Below are 16,600 nucleotides of genomic sequence, written 5' to 3'. Positions count from 1 at the left end.
TACCTGGGGCAAATATAAGTCCTATTATCACAATTACCATTGTCTTAGATTGAGTTGCATAATCCAAATATTACCAAATCCTTTTTTAAAAAAAGAGAAGCTATTTAAAAATACTAATCCTAGGTTGTATAATTTTCCTTCTTGTGTCTTTTTTTTAGGGCTTCTTTAGTAGGCGGCTTAGAGGCTCAATCAAAAGAACAAAGAGCCAATCTAAGCTGGATAGGAATGCCAGCTTTCGTCGTCGTGTGACCATTGAAGAAAGGTAAGACTCTTCGTGGAGGGCCAAAGGGTTAGTTGTTTCCAAGAATTTGGTGAGATATATTAATCTGCATTAGCACATATAAAACCACTAAAAAGTTTCACTTAAAATAAACTGAAACTTTTTTTACCAGAAATGTTCAACTTAGGGTTTACAACCTACAATTTAAAAATCAAGGAAACCTTTGCCATTGGTTGGTATGGCATGTCTCACTCACTGACCCACTAAAGCCTGATGCAAGCTCATGAATTGGTTAACTTATTCCCAAAGGGCAGCTGTATTGGTGTTTTACTTCACATGCAATTAAGAGTTTCATGGCATCTTAAAAGTTTACAATTTTTATCATAGTAAAAAAGCTTTCCCCTGGTGAAGTGCATAAAAGCCTTTATCATGGCATAGTAATTGTTTTTACTGGAGACAATATCACTAAGTTAATTGTTGCACTTGATCAAAGAGTTACAAAATGCTAAAGAATATGTTAGTTGTCTCCTGGACAATAGTGTCTTTGATAGTGAATCCTGAGTACATAAAGCTTCTTTTAAAGATAAATTAATATTGTTGTACTTTCAATATATGTATGTATCAAGAATACTTTTTAAAGTGTTTATTGTGGTCTTTATAACCATGAACTAGGACAACAAACCTAAAATAAGACCAGTGACTTCTTCTGGTCTCTTCCAAAACTGAAAAGTCTCCTGTTTCATGGGTAATTGTCAAGCATCATGGAAATCAGGAGATTCAGGCAGTTCAAATGAGTATAAAAATTTATTGCAAGCTTAATCTCTCTACAAAAGTCTGACCTATTAATGGTCAAGGGAAATGAGCGGGAATAAGAAGGTATTCACGGTGGTTTGGACTTAGATCTCTTGCAGGGGTGGCAGGGGCTCATGATGTTTGACCCCTCCCTCGAGCTCAGTAACATTGCATAGCCCAGCAAGATGGTGGTCTTTGGGCAATCTTCACTTCATTATGAAATAGTAGGCCAAACTTAGTACTAGTAAATCCTAGAAAAAAGTACTGGCAAATCTCTTCATATTATTGACAAGAAGACAATATGGTCATGTCCAGGAGTTGAATTCAACTTGACAGAGAATGTATCAAAAACATACTACTTTAGTTTGAAAACTGGACAATTTTCAATTATTATTCCAAAATTATTCAGTTTTGCATTAATGGATGTTTGAAGAGGGATGCTTATGATAAAAAGAGGAAATAGAGAAGTGTTGTTTTTTTTTCAGTAATTGAAAAACCAGACTGATTCAGGAAGCTCTAGGATAAATAGAGGCTTCAGAGTTTATATTAAAAAAGGCCTGACTTTCATTTGTAAATTGTTTAGTATTGTTATAAATGCTTCATTGTAGAGACATTTTGGCTCCTAATTCTAATTCATTACATTCTAACAGCTGGTGGTTAAATAAAGTGAGTTTTTTTTCCTAGTAGCTAACATGAAGGTTCAGCTCTTAAATGTGAGTAATGTGATAGCATTGGCAGCATTGATAGAAATCATTAGTGCTCAAGTTTCTGCTGCAGAGAGCATCTATTTCTTCCTGAAATGGCTTGTTCTAGCTTAATGATTGAATATTAATGCATTTATCTCTTATAGTCTTTCAGTCTCCATTCTAATGTTAAAAATAGCTTGCTGTTTCTTATGTTTTTGAAACATTTCTGGTTTTTTATCTTTATATATATTTGTGTGTGTGCGTATGTGTATGTGTGTGTGTGTGTATGTATGTGTGTGTGTGTGTGTATATATATATATATATATATATATATATATATATATATATATATATATGTAGGTCTTTGGTTGTTCAGGTTTTCTCCCGCGTAAAATTGGAAGTGTCTTGGCGACGTTTCGATGAAGTCCCATTCGTCATCTTCAGGCTGGTGTTTTCAGCTTCATGCTCCTCGAAGCACGAAGCTGAAAACATCAGCCTGAAGATGACGAATGGGACTTCGTCTAAACGTCGCCAAGACACTTCCAATTTTACGCGGGAGAAAACCTGAACAACCAAAGACCTACATACAAACACCCATGAAAACCTCAGAAAACAAATATATATATATATATATATATACATACATACATACATACATACATACATACATACATATTCCTAATCAGAAGAAAGCCATACCTTTATGGTGATTTCTCAGAGGCTTACTTCTCTTGGAGTTTAATACAATTAATCTGTTCTCAAATATTAACATTGCTGCAATGCACATCCCCAAGTCAAAAGCGGAGGTTTTTGATCCTTCAGAAGTGTTATTTAACTCAGTGCTTCCTCTCTTTGTGAGGAATTGGCAAAGAGAAGGAAATAGAAACAGATATGAGCAAGAGGGGTCCTAACTCTTGTAGAAATAATAATCATTTGCTTCCTGGGTGTAACAATTGCTGTGCCTGAGGAATAACTTGGGAAAAATTGTGCTGTAAGATGCAAGTGCCCAAACCAGCTCTCTTTGCAGTTACGACTGTAACTTTGTGGCCCTTTGTGACTCTTGACCTTGATTCTCAGAATCTTTTAGCTAGTGTATGCTGATTGTATGATTGTTTTTTAACCTTTTTAGTTTATTGTATTAGGGTGTGTATGGGTGTGAATGATGGAGCTGGGAACAAGAACTGGTGCCCCCTCTGCTGAGTGTGTAAACAGAAATGGAGGGGGGGCCGGATGTACTTCCCGGCTTGATTTGAATGTGAGATGTGGCCTGCCGGGAGGGGGGGATGGTGGGAGAGAGACCTGCGGGGTGGGTGCGGAGTTTTCGGGGGTGGAGGTGGGCCGGAACATCCCGGTTATCATAGGGAGAGGTAGATATGGCGGGAGCCAAGGGGTGGGCCATCTTCGGGGAACAAGGACTCTCTGCATTAGAGCGATTACCTGTTCCGACCCCTTGGACTCTTCTCCAATACCTGGAGAGGGGGGTGTTCAGGACCCTGGCCTCAGGTTGCTGCTTCTTAATGCCAGGTCGGTTATTAATAAAGCCCCCCTCATCTGGGATTTGATACTGGATGAGGAGGCCAACCTGGCATGTATTACTGACACCTGGCTGGGCCAAGAGGGAGGTGTTCCTCTCTCAGAGATGTGCCCAGACGGGTTTCAGATAATGCACCAACCGTGACTCCAGGGAAGGGGTGGGAGAGAGGCGATTCTTGTCCGAGAATCCCTGAGACCTCGCAGGATCCCAGCCCCAGAGGTTGTTGGGTGTGAGTCCCTTCTCTTGAGGTTGGATTCAAGGGTTCAGTCGGGTTTGTTGTTGACATACCTGCCTCCCAGCTGTGTGACAACAGCCCTGCCTGAGCTGCTGGAGGGAGTAGCTGGGTTGGCGGTGGAATTCCCCAGGCTTATGGTGCTGGGGGATTTCGATTTGCCGTCACTCGGCGAATCCTCTGGTGTGGCTCAGGAGTTCATGGCTTCCATGACAACCATGGACCTGACCCAGATAATTCAGGGTCCGACCCATAGGGGAGGACACACGCTCGACTTGGTATTCCTCTCGGGGCAGTGGAGACATGATTTCGATTTAAGGGGTATAGTCACTTCTCCCTTGTCATGGTCGGATCACTTCCTGTTGAGGTTAGATTTCTCGGTCCTACTCCCCCACCGCAGGGAGGCGGAACCGATTAGGTGGTTCTGCCCCAGGCGTTTAATGGACCCGGAGGGGTTCCAAATAGTGCTTGGGGGTTTTCCTGATTCCCTCCTCCACGAACTGACTGAGTCCTTGGTCGCTGCTTGAAATAAGGCGGCATCAGGAGCGTTAGACCGGATCGCGCCTTTGCGACCTCTCCATGATTGTGGATCCCGGAGGGCACCTTGGTTTACCGAGGAGCTACGGGAGATGAAGCGTCAGAAGAGACGTCTAGAGCGACTCTGGAGGGATAGTAACTCCGAATCCGACCGGACACTCCTAAGGGCCTATATTAGGACTTATTTAGTGGCGATACGAGCGGCAAAGTGTTCGCATTTTTCTGCACTTATTGCGTCTGGAGAATCTCGCCCCGCCGCCCTGTTTAGGGTGGCCCGTTCCCTACTTAATGTTCGGGAAGCTGGGGAGCCCTTACAGGGTAGAGCGGAGGAATTTGTGCAATTCTTATCAGACAAAATCGCTCGGATTCGGACAGTCCTAGACTCCACTTGGGCAGGGCCTTTTGAGATGACTGGGGCAGGTCTTAGCTCAGTTTTATGGGATGAATTTGAGTCTGTGACCACTGAGGATGTTGACAGAGCGTTGGGAGCAATGAGCGCCTCCACTTGTTTATTGGACCCGTGTCCTTCCTGGTTGGTCTCAGCTACCAAGGAGGTGACACGAAGCTGGCTCCAGGTGTTGATCAACGCTTCGTTGAGGGAGGGGTCTTTTCCACAATCCCTGAAGGAGGCGGTTGTGAGGCCCCTGCTCAAGAAGCCTACCCTGGACCCGGCTGACTTAAATAACTTCCATCCAGTCTCCAATCTCCCCTTTGTGGGGAAGGTTGTAGAGAGAGTGGTGGCGCTCCAGCTCCAACGGTCTCTGGATGAAGCAGATTATCTAGACTCTTTTCAATCTGGCTTCAGGCCCGGCTTCAGCACAGAAACCGCTTTGGTCGCGCTGATGGATGATCTTTGGCGGGCCCGAGACAGAGGTTATTCCTCTGTCTTGGTGCTACTTGACCTCTCAGCGGCTTTCGATACCATCGATCATGGTATCCTTTTGCGACGACTCGAAGGGGTGGGAGTGGGAGGCATCGTTTTACGGTGATTCTCCTCCTACCTCTCTGGCCGGTCGCAATCGGTATTGGTGGGAGGGCAGAGGTCAACCCCGAGGCCCCTTGAATGCGGCGTGCCACAGGGGTCGGTCCTCTCTCCCCTCCTGTTTAACATTTATATGAAGCCGCTGGGTGAGATCATCAGACAGCACGGGGTGAGGTTTCATCAGTATGCTGATGATACCCAGTTATATATCTCCTCCCCGAGCTCTCTCAGTGAAGCGGCCGATGTGATGGACCATTGCCTTGAAGCCGTGAGGGTCTGGATGGGGGTTAACAGACTCAGGCTCAATCCTGACAAGACCGAGTGGCTTTGGATGTTGCCTTCCAAGGATCATGTCAACTGTCCAGTGTTGACTCTTGCGGGGGAAAATATACCCCCCCTTCAGAGCGGGTTCGCAACTTGGGTGTCCTCCTTAATCCACAGCTGAATTTGGAACATCAATTGACGGCTGTGGCTGGGACGACCTTTGCACAAGTTCGCCTGTTGCACCAGTTGCGACCCTACCTGGACCGGGAGGCTCTCCTTACAGTCACTCATGCCCTTGTCACCTCACGTTTGGACTACTGCAATGCGCTCTACATGGGGCTACCCTTGAAAAGTATTCGGAGACTACAGTTGGTCCAGAATGCAGCCGTGCGAGTGATAGTGGGTGCTCCTCGATACACCCACGTTACACCTATCCTCCGTGAGCTGCACTGGTTGCCTATTGGTCTCCGGGTCCAATTCAAGGTGTTGGTCATTACCTTTAAAGCCCTATATGGCTCAGGGCCAGGCTATTTGCGAGACCGCCTACTACCTCATAGTTCCCTACGTCCGGTTAGATCCCACAGGCTGGGCCTCTTTCAGGCCCCATCGGCCAAGCAGTGCCATTTGGCGGGGCTGCGGAGGAGGGCCTTCTCTGTGATGGCGCCCACGCTTTAGAATCAGCTCCCCCCGGAGGTTAGGACTGCTCCCACCCTGTTGGTCTTCCGTAAGCTACTTAAGACCTGGCTTTTCCGGCAGGCCTGGGGTTTATAAAACCTTACCCCTGGATGATTGTTTTTGTACTGTTGTTTTGTTATGTTTTATGTGTTTTTTATTGTTAGCTGCCCAGAGTCCTTCGGGAGTGGGGTGGCTTATAAATTTTAAAAATAAATAAATAAATAAATAAAACCATTTGGACTCTCTTCTGGACCAGGCAAGGTCAGTTGAATACTGCCAATCGTGTAGCAACAAACGTGTCATGGTTCCGATAGATTAAGCTGGTAAAAGAACTTCAAGAATTCTTCCTTAAAGAACATTTTATTAGGAAACAAAGTATTGGCACTTACATACTTGAACCGAAAACTGAGGTTCCCTCCCCTCAGAAACAAAGTAACAAGTTTCAATTCCCATCCCACAAAGGCTGTCGTAAATCACATTCCCCAATTAACGCAAGGCGCGGGATTTTCTCACGAGCCCTTCAGCCCGCCAAAACCTTATCAGACCATGTCCTTGAGTTCCCACACTTCTACTTTGTTATGGCTTGCTAAACCCTCAAGCATTTACCCCATCCCCCCTTCTACATCTGAACTCTAAAAGAATAGAAAAGGCACACTAAAAGCAAAACTAAAAATGGCTGCTGATTCTCAGTTGTCAGAGCGATGACATCCATTGTCACAGCGTTGACATCTGGGCCCCCTTAGCTTTCACATCATTGGATTTCACCCATGTGGCCTCTGATAATGGATATCCCTTCCACTGAACTAAATACTGCAATTTTCCTTTAAAAAATCTAGAATTGAGAATACGTTTTACTTCATAATGTGTTTGTCCAGCTACCACTAGGGTACCAGGTGCTTTCTTGGGGGGAGGTCATAAAGTAGAACCCATGAATGGTTTTAATAAACTGCAATGAAATACAGGGTGAATCTTCCCTAAAGGTCGTGGGAATCTCAACTCCACCGTAACTGGATTTATGATTCTGACAATAGGGAAGGGACCTAGGTATTTCGGTCCCAACTTCTTGCTAGGCAACTTAAGTCATAGATATTTTGTGGATAAATAAACCTTTTCCCCAACATGGAAAGATCTCTGGGGAGATCGCTTTTTATCAACTTGTTTTTTACATGTTTCTGAGGCTTTTTTCAGTGCTGTTTTTGTTTTGTCCCAAACCTCTCCCCATTTTGACATCCATTGGTCAAGAGTCTGGGAGGTAGAGGGTCCTCGAGGATACTCAGGTATTGAGTTGAATTCTTTTCCTGTGGCAATCTTAAAAAGAGTGAAACCAGTATTGTTATAAGCCACCTCACCAAAAGGGAGGGGGTCAGTCCAGTTCATTTGTTGGTAGTCCACATAGCACCTAAGGTACTGCTGCACCACTGAGTTCGCTTTTTCAGCTGCCCCATTTGTAGACGGGTGAAAAGCCGATGACAGTCCTTGTGATGAGCCAATTATTTTCAGGAAATCCCTCCAAAACTTGGCTGTGAATGGCACCTCCCAGTCAGAGATTATCCGTTTTGGTGCGCTGTGCTTAAGGAACATTTTGGCTAGTTTCTGGGCTGACAGGAGTCCCTTGCAGACAATGAAATGAGCCTACTTCAAAAAAAGATCAATCACAATCCATATTACCGTATTTCTTCTGCTTTTGTGTAACTCAACTATAAAATCCATAGCAATCTCTTCCCATAGCTGGGAAGGGTCTGTGACAGGCTGTAATAATCCAGGAGGCTTCCCCGGAATTATTTTCATGGTGGCACACACCACACAGCTTTTGACAGTTTTCCACATTCTTTTTCAAACATGGCCACCAAAACTGCTGGCGAATTAAATGTAGTGTTTTCAATTAGTCAAAGTATCTGGCTTGTTTTACATCATGGCTGCATTGAAGTGCATAGAGGCGGAGGGTTTCAGGCAAATATAATTTGTCCCCCTTGTAAGCTAGTCCATCTCTACAGGCTAGGGCGGTTTGATGGTCTTTAAACCATTGATCATGGAGGAGTTCATACTTCAGCTTTCTTGTCACGGAGTCATCTGGGTTCGGATCTGCCGTAGACAGGGTTTTCTGTGGTGCTAATTGAGAAACGATCTGTGCCATAGGCATGATCGAATTATTGACTTGTTCATGCTGGCTTTTATACTGAGGCAATCTGGACAGAGCATCAGCCAAAAAGTTCTCCCCCCCCCCCAGTATGTACTTTAGGGTGAAGTTAAATCGATTAAAGTATTGTGCCCATCATACTTGTTTGGGGGAAAGTTTGCGAGGAGTTTTCAGTGCCTCTAGGTTTTGTGATCAGTCCATACTTCGAAAGGCACCTTGCTCCCTTCCAGATAGTGCTGCCAGGTTAACAGAGCCCAATGAATTGCAAAAGCTTATTTCTCCCAAACTGTCCACCTCCTCTCACAATTGGTGAATTTTTTTTAGGCGTAGGCGCAGGGTTGTAAGACCCCCTTATTATTCTTTTGCAAAAGTACTGCTCCAACTGCTACATCACTAGCATTGGCTTGAATCACAAATGCTTTAAGCTCAGCTCGGCTGCAAAAAGTCTTTTAAATTCTCAAAAGTGGTTTGACAGCTCATAGTCCATGTTAGCAGTTGGCCCGGTTATGGCTTTCCCCCATCTTTACCCATTTTTAATAACTCTGTTAGAGGTAAAGCAATTTCAGCAAAAGAAGGAATGAATTGACGATAGAAGTTTGCAAATCCCAGAAAGCTTTGAAGCTTCTTTCGAGTTGTTGGAGGTTGCCATTCAATTACGGCTTTCACTTTGCCAGGATCCATCTCTATGCCCTCACTGGAGGTCTGGTAGCCCAAATAATCTAGTCAGGTTTGGTGGAATTCACACTTTGATAATTTAACATATAGTTTAGCATCTAGTAGTTTTTTTAGTATCTCTCTCACAAAATTCACATGGTCAGCCATATTCTTACTATAGATTAAGATACACCAAAACCCCTTTATATAGATGGTCATGCAGCACCTGGTTAATCAGCTGCATGAAAACAGCTAGAGCTCCTTGTAGTCCAAATGGCATAACTTTGAATTGATAGCTCCCATAAGACAGTTTTCCATTGATCTCCTTTTATCCTTACTCATAGTATACTTCTCTTAGCTCTAACTTGGTAAAGATACAGCCCTATGCTAGATGGGTTAGTAGGTTCTTCAGAAGGGGGAGGGTACTTATTCGCCACACTCACAGGTTGTTTAACCCCTTATAATCCATGCAGAGCCTCAGCGACCCATCTTTTTTTCCCTTGAATAACACCAGGGGCCCCACCTGGGATTTAGCTGAGTCAATGAAGTCTCTGGCTAGGTTTTTATTCACATACTGCTGCAGCTCCTCCATCTCAAGGGGAGACATAGCATACATTTTTGGTTTAGGCAGCCTGGCTCCTGGTAATATTTCAATGGCAGAGTCATTTGGCCGGTGCAGTGGTAGGATTTCACATTCCTTCTCACCAAATGCTTCCACTAAATCTTGGTATTCCCTGGGGATGAGTGGCTCTCTTGGCAGGGGAATGGTGGCTACTCTCACCATTTCTGCTGGTGGACTAGGCTCTCTGCTAACATCAAAAGAGTCACGAGGGGGGTTGGGTCCTACTGGCAATCTCACAGTCCTCATTCTCTTTTCCCACCAAATTAAAAGTTTCCACTGGTCTAGCCACACTAGACCTAAAATCACAGCTTCAGTCATTTTTGGGACCACCACAAAATGGATGAGCTCCCAATGTTCTCCTATTTCTAAACATATTGGTTCAGTTAAGTGGGTGACTAAGGCCCACCCATTAAAGATCCATCTACTCCACTTCCGGTTCCGGTTCGCGGCGTCACTAGTCGCACAGGGAGACTTCTCTCCTCGTCGGCTAGGTATCCCTCCGTCAGTGGACCCTTATATGGGTCCAAAGTCACCCTGGAGGGTGCAACTTCCGTCGAGGAGGCTGCTGTCTGGCTGCAGAGGAGCGGCGGCTCTTCCAGCTGTCCAGACGAATCTCCGAGAGCTGACGAAGATCGGCCAGTAAAATGGCCGATCGCCCTGCCGCTTCAGACCATAAGTCAGACAACATCTAAGCTTTGAGTGCCCCCATGGTGAATCCAGGTGAAAAGTTTTTTGTTTGTTTCTCTCTTTTTTCTGCCTTTTTTGTTTGTGTACCTGTAAGAGCTTTTTGAATTATTTCCCTGGCTTGGAAAGGCGGCTTCTGCTTTTTTGGGGGGGAAGAAAGGCATTTTATAAACACTGAAAGACTATATTTTACTTTTATTTGGATACTAAAAAGGAAAAAAGATGGAAAAGGTTTTCTCTCTACTATCTTTTTGAGAACTCTACTATTTCTTTTTCTTTATATATATTATATTATATATATTATACTTTAAAAGACAGAAAAAAGGAATTTGGGAAAAGACTTTCTTAACTCACTGAGGGCATCTAGTGACGAAAATTTAATACTGCAACCTTTGTTTATATTTCTACTGAATTTCAAAATACTAAAGATAAGCTGTGCACCTGTGAAGCTGTGGGGGTGGATGTTTTTTGCATTAAATATAGCCTCCACAAAAAAGAAAAAGAGATCTTCTTTTAAGCATTAGTATTAAAATGGAGAAATCTCAGCTACAATTGAACTCTGCACTTATATTGGAAAAGATTTATGAGGCCACTGCAGAAATATGTGCTACAATTAAAAACTCTACTTTAGAATTAAGATTCAGAGACTCTACTACATTTGTTCAAACTGATGTTTAGGCTACAACTGACTATGGCATAATTCAAAATGTACCAGAAGAGGAATCTACAGAGACAGAAGAGGAACTTATTTCATCTGACAGCCCTCTCTTAAGCAATTTAGAGAATCAGAAGAAGCAAAGACTAAGACCTCAAACTACAAAGCAACTACACTGCAAAGAGAAGAGAAAAAGACGTTTACTGCAGAGGAAGGGATTTATACTTTCTCAAAGATTACTACAAGCAACAAGAATGGACTTATTGGTTGAAAGGGAAAAAAGACGTTTACTACAGAGGAAGGGATTTATACTTTCTCAAAGATTGCTACAAGCAACAAGAATGGACTTATTGGTTGAAAGGGAAGCGCGTCTATGGAAACCTGTGTGGAATAAAAAAAAACCCTAGAATTAGACTAAAAAAGAAATTTAAAAATGTTTAATGGATTAAAAGGCAATGCTGATTTTATGGATTGTTTTAAGGATAATGATCTAGAGTTATAAGTAAGAAAAATACAATTATATACATATGTGTTTAAATTACTTAGATGATTTTTTTTCTTTTTTTGTTTTATGGAAATTTGTTTGGTATAGAAATATGAAATTGTATTATGGATAAAAAATACATAATCATATACATATACGTGTGTGTGTGTGTGTGTGTGTGCGCGCGCTTTGGAATTGTAAAAAAACATTCAGTTATGAGAATGGAATTTTGAAGTGCTTAAATTGATTAGGTGAATTTTTGTGTATAATAATATGATCATAAGGTATGATAATTAATTGGATGGAATTTGAAGTTTAGTTATGAGAATGGAATTTTGAAGTGCTTAAATTGATTAGGTCATTTTTGTGTATAATAATATGATTTAATAAGGTATCATAATTAATTGGATGGAATTTGAAGTCTGTGTAATGAATTGAAAGGAATTAAGGTGTAACATTATTTCTTTTTAAAAAAAATTAAGTTAGTTATTGTTGGAAGAAGAAATGAATGAGATTGGTGATAAAAGGAGGGCTGAGAGAGATTAAGAATTTCAACATATTTGGTAGAGATATTTGAAGTGATAATTTGTTGACGTAAAACAATATTTGATTATGATAATTCTAAATTGATAAAGTTTTAAAACAGGTTGAGAAGTAATAGAAATTTATGCTAGAAATGGAATATATTAAATTTATTATGTTATCTATGGGAAATAGAGAGATGATAGTGAATGTATTAAGATGAGCTGTTTATGTATGTTTTTTACCTTGGAATGTTTGTTTACCCAAACACCACGGTGTGTCTTAAGTACTTTTTGTTAAAATTAAAAAACCAATAAAATATATTTAAAAAGAAGATCCATCCACTTGTTCAATTCTCATAGGTTTGGAGAGTAACCTTGCTCATATGCCCAGTTTAAGGGCAATTGGCAAGCTGATAATGCATCGGGAGCATCCTGAGTCCACTAGCAACTTCAGATCCATTTGTACCCTTGTCTTAGAGACTATGAGCTAGGCAGCGAAGAAAAAAGGTGGAATGGGTCGACTCACCATCCGGTCATTTTCTCCCTCATCGTCACTGTTGTATAAAGCCAGAGTAATGGTGGATCTGGCTGGAGTTTCCACTCTCTCCTGCGTAGGTGATGCAACCGGGTGACGGGCTCTTGGGTGACCTAGCGTTTCTTTTCTTTGGTCGGCTGCTGAGCGGGTTTCTTTCTCTTTGGCAGTCCCGATTTACCTCTCTGCTGGGGATATGGGACTGGGCAATTCGCCGCTCGGTATCTCTGCTGGCCACACCTGAAGCATTTGATCAGTGGTGCTGGCGGGGGCCTGGGAGATTCAGCTGCTTTTATCGCTGGAAGCTGGCAGGGAAGTGGTATCGCTGGAAGTTGATGAGGAGGCAGTTGTCTGGCAGGCTCTGGTCTTGGAGCCGGTCCAGGAGCTGCTGACTTTTTCCAATGGATAAGCTTGATGTCTATCTTTACTGGTATCTGGTACCATTCCTGTAAATGGTCAGGAACTCCCCGGTAGATGCAGGCCTCGAATAAGTTGTTGTCCAAACCCTCTTTAATATAGTGTACCAGGGATCATTCTGGCCACTGTTCAATAAGGCCTGCGACTCTTCTGAATTCGCGCACATAATCCATCACTGGTCTGCCAGCTTGCTTCACTGCATGAATGTTTTTCTCTGCTCTTAGGGCTATGCAGTTGTCTTCAAATCGGGTTCTCAACCCTTGGATCAATAAGTTGAAATTCCATAGTTCAGGTGCTTGCTCGTTGTACAGACTATTGAGCCACTCGGCAGCCTCTCCTTACAGTTAGCTGTGATGACATCAACCATCGCCTCCAGGTCTGGATAGGCATCGCCATTGCAGTTCACATAAGAACACACTTGATTCAAAAAGAAAGTTAACTTTTCAGGGTCCCCATCAAACATAGCTTTCAGGGGGGGAACAGCCATGCTGTCGGTCTAGCAGATCATGCATTCGCTCATAATGCTGCATCAGGTCATGTTAGAGGTCTCTTCCTCGTTCAGCCCTGGGAAGGGGCCCAAGACTGGCATGATGATGAGGGTAAGGATCAGGGCTATGTCGCCGGCGATGAGGCTCGGGGCTCCATTGATAATGGTGATAGTCAGGGGTGTCCCTATCCCGGTACTGGTCAAGGGATAGTCAGGGCTGCGGTAACGCAGGTAGCGATCACCAGAAAGGAATGCCATGTCACAGTTGATTCTGCCCATAAATTTTAACATCAAGGGAGGTCTGCTCTATGTTCTGACTAGACCAGGAGATTAAGGGGACTGGACCAGGAAGCCAGCCTTCTAAGTAAGAGCCCTCCCTATTGCATAATTCCTTGGGATTAGCCTGTATTCTGTTTGCATAGAACATTTTTTATTATTATTTGAGAGTGTCTTTATACGCTAGAGTGATTCTGGCATTCATCTGGGTTTTATGATTTGTGATTTTTCAAAAATAAATATATGGATATATTTTAATGTATATATTCATAGTTTAGAGTTACTGAGACTGGAGTGGTCTATAAATACTGTCAAATAAAATTTTTTATAGATTCATTTTCTGCTGGCTTTAAATAGATCACATGGATTAAAATGATCTTATTGCCAGTGTGCTAGTATTAAAAAAAACTTCCCCTTTTCTTTGTATCTTAACTGAAAAACAAGAATGAAAACACAGAATACAAATATTAAAATGAATTTGTTTTTATTGCATACAGTTCAAATACTTTAAACCATTTTTAATTTTCTGACTAAATTTGTTTACCATCAGTCTGCCGTCATTAAAATACAATTTAACTTGCATTGCACTATTTCCTGGGGCAGTCTCTACCAAATACATTTCTACATTTAGGCAAGAAAAAACACATGTACAGGTATAATATAGGTGGTACCTTGCTCAATAGTAGCAACTATGAGAGGGATCTCACAATCCTAGTGGACAATCACTTAAATATGAGCCAGCAGTGTGCTGCAGCTGCCAAAAAAGCCAACACAGTGTTAGGCTGCATTAACAGAGGGATAGAATCAAGATCACGTGAAGTATTAATACCACTTTACAATGCCTTGGTAAGGCCACACTTGGAATACTGCATCCAGTTTTGGTCATAACAATGTAAAAAAGATGTTGAGTCTCTAGAAAGAGTACAGAGAAGAGCAACAAAGATGATTAGAGGACTGGAGGCTAAAACATATAAGGAATGGTTGTTGGAATTGGGTATTTCTAATTTAATGAAGAGAAGGACAAGTGGGGGACATGATAGCAGTGTTCCAATATCTCAGGGGCTGCCACAAAGAAGAGGGAGTCAAGCTATTCTCCAAAGCACCTGAAGGCAGGACAAGAAGCAACGGATGGAAACTAATCAAGGAGAGAAGCAACCAAGGAGAAACTTCCTGACAGTTAGAACAATTAACCAGTGGAATAACCTGCCTCCAGAAGCAGTGAATGCTCCAACACTGGAAGTTTTTAAGAAGAGACTGGGCAGCCATTTGTCTGAAATAGTATAGGGTTTCCTGCCTGAGCAGGGGGTTGGACTAGATGACCTCCAAGGTCCCTTCCAACATTATTATTATTATTATTATTATTATTATCGATCATCGCACAGTCAGCCAGATGTTCAGACTGGATTTGGCATTTTGTCTACCTATCGAGTCCTTACTCAGGACCTGGGATAGGCAGATGTGGATGTTTGATGGTATTACAGATATCGTCGCAGGATGGAAGCAGTTCCTAATAAGGCCGCCTTTTGCAATTGACTAATAGCGAATTTGTCAATGCCAATGGTGTTCAAGTGGTGCTCCAGTTGTTTTGGGATTGCACCCAAGGAGCCTATGACTATTGGTACTACCCTTGCTTGCTTTTGCCACAGTCTTTCTATTTCTATTTGTAGGTCTTTGTATTTTGTTATCTTCTCCAGTTCTTTCTCTTCTATTCTGCTATCTCCAATTATTATTATTATTATTATCGTTATCGTTATTAGAAATAAATTTTATTTGCAGAATTTCCTTATAAGTTTCCCACTGCTCACTCATAACACCTGGGAAACCTCCTTAACTATACCTGAGACTGAGCTTTCTGTATGATTATTGCATATCTGTGGAACTGATTTCACACTAAAACATGGGGGCTGCCGTCCACCTTAGCCTTGAAGAAGACTTTGAAAATATATCTTTTTATTAACCTACAGAGTTTAATTTTATGTGGGTGTGTGGGAAAGAGATGGGTAGTCTAAAATTGGATTAATTAATGGACTTGCTTTACTATTTTTTGTCCTGGCAATGGACTTATGTATCTACCAGTTAGAGAAACTAAACTTAACTGAATATAAGCATTTTCATTTTCGATTTATTGTGAAAATAAAAATAACCGAGTCTCTATTTCCGTCATGGAATCAGCCCCCCTTCAATTGTAAGAAAGATAGAATAGGATTATTTTCATATGAAAAATAGCTGTATACATTTATATTTTAGCAGATTTATACTATAGAAACTCAGAAAAAGGCTGCAGCCAACTAAAAAAAATATTTTAACTGAAATCTGTAGAAAACCTTGCGATCATAAGTAGGAAACAGATCCCTAAATGTGTATAATACTGCTTTGATGTAACAAGAGTTCTCTTCTTTTTGTAAGCTTTGTTTTTGTTTTTGACTTGCCATGAACAGCTGTTCCCAGCTATTTGTGTTTCACACACACTTTCCAATGTCTTAGAAATCCCCCTGCCATTGCAGGTCTCCCTTAGCAGAGTCTGAAGCAAATTACCCTTCCAGTACGGTCTCATTTTTGATACTGCCTGACATGCTTCAGCTTGTACTTCAGGCATATTTTGGTCTCCTACTCCATGAAGGATTTTTCAGAGATGCAAGAAAGTATATTGAATTGGACACATGTTTCTTCCTCTGATTCTTGTTTGCTGCTTTGTTTTGCTCTTTATGCAGGTGATAAAGTTAAAATAACCCTGCATTTCACTTGTGACATTTTGTTTTAAAAAAGAAAAACAAATCACCAAGTTTTTATATTGAGTATACTGTATAGGCAGTTAGGTAATGTGAGGGATTGATGATTTTTCTTACTGGCCCTGGAAATCCTTCTTTTTAGTTTTGCTTATAATGGGGGAGGGCACAGCATGATGGCTGAGATAGATTGAGTATGTCAATGGCTGTAGTTAAAGCTCAGTGGACAGCTGGGAGAGGTTTTACCGTCTTGGGATTTATTGCCATGTGAGAATCCTCCCGATTTAGTAAAAGTCATTTTATGGTATTATCAGACAGCTGCAGATTGTCAGAGGATCCTCTCCATACTACCAGAGAATGGCATCTCCTGGGCTCTGCAGTATCAAATAGCCATGGCTTTGGGGTTGTTGGTGAAACGGTACTCTTTCTATTCTAGGTGGGACTTTTTTGAAAAAAAATGTCATCTTGCAGGACAAAGAA

General features: G+C 42.0%; 1 protein-coding gene across 1 annotated transcript in view; it reads left to right on the top strand.

Moving 5' to 3' along the window:
• The window catches only part of LOC120308058 (ras GTPase-activating protein nGAP-like), a 128,526-nt gene that overhangs the window by 86,705 nt on the left and 25,221 nt on the right, over positions 1-16,600 (top strand). Inside the window, exon 5 of the mRNA XM_039343535.1 lies at positions 159-262. Coding sequence (XP_039199469.1) covers positions 159-262 — 104 coding nt within the window. The remainder of the gene's footprint in view (positions 1-158; positions 263-16,600) is intronic.

The sequence above is a fragment of the Crotalus tigris genome, unplaced genomic scaffold (genome assembly GCF_016545835.1).
Source record: "Crotalus tigris isolate CLP2741 ecotype Arizona unplaced genomic scaffold, ASM1654583v1 scf7180000017860.185164, whole genome shotgun sequence".
Lineage (NCBI taxonomy): Eukaryota > Metazoa > Chordata > Lepidosauria > Squamata > Viperidae > Crotalus > Crotalus tigris.
This window is presented reverse-complemented; position numbering and strand designations above follow the sequence as displayed.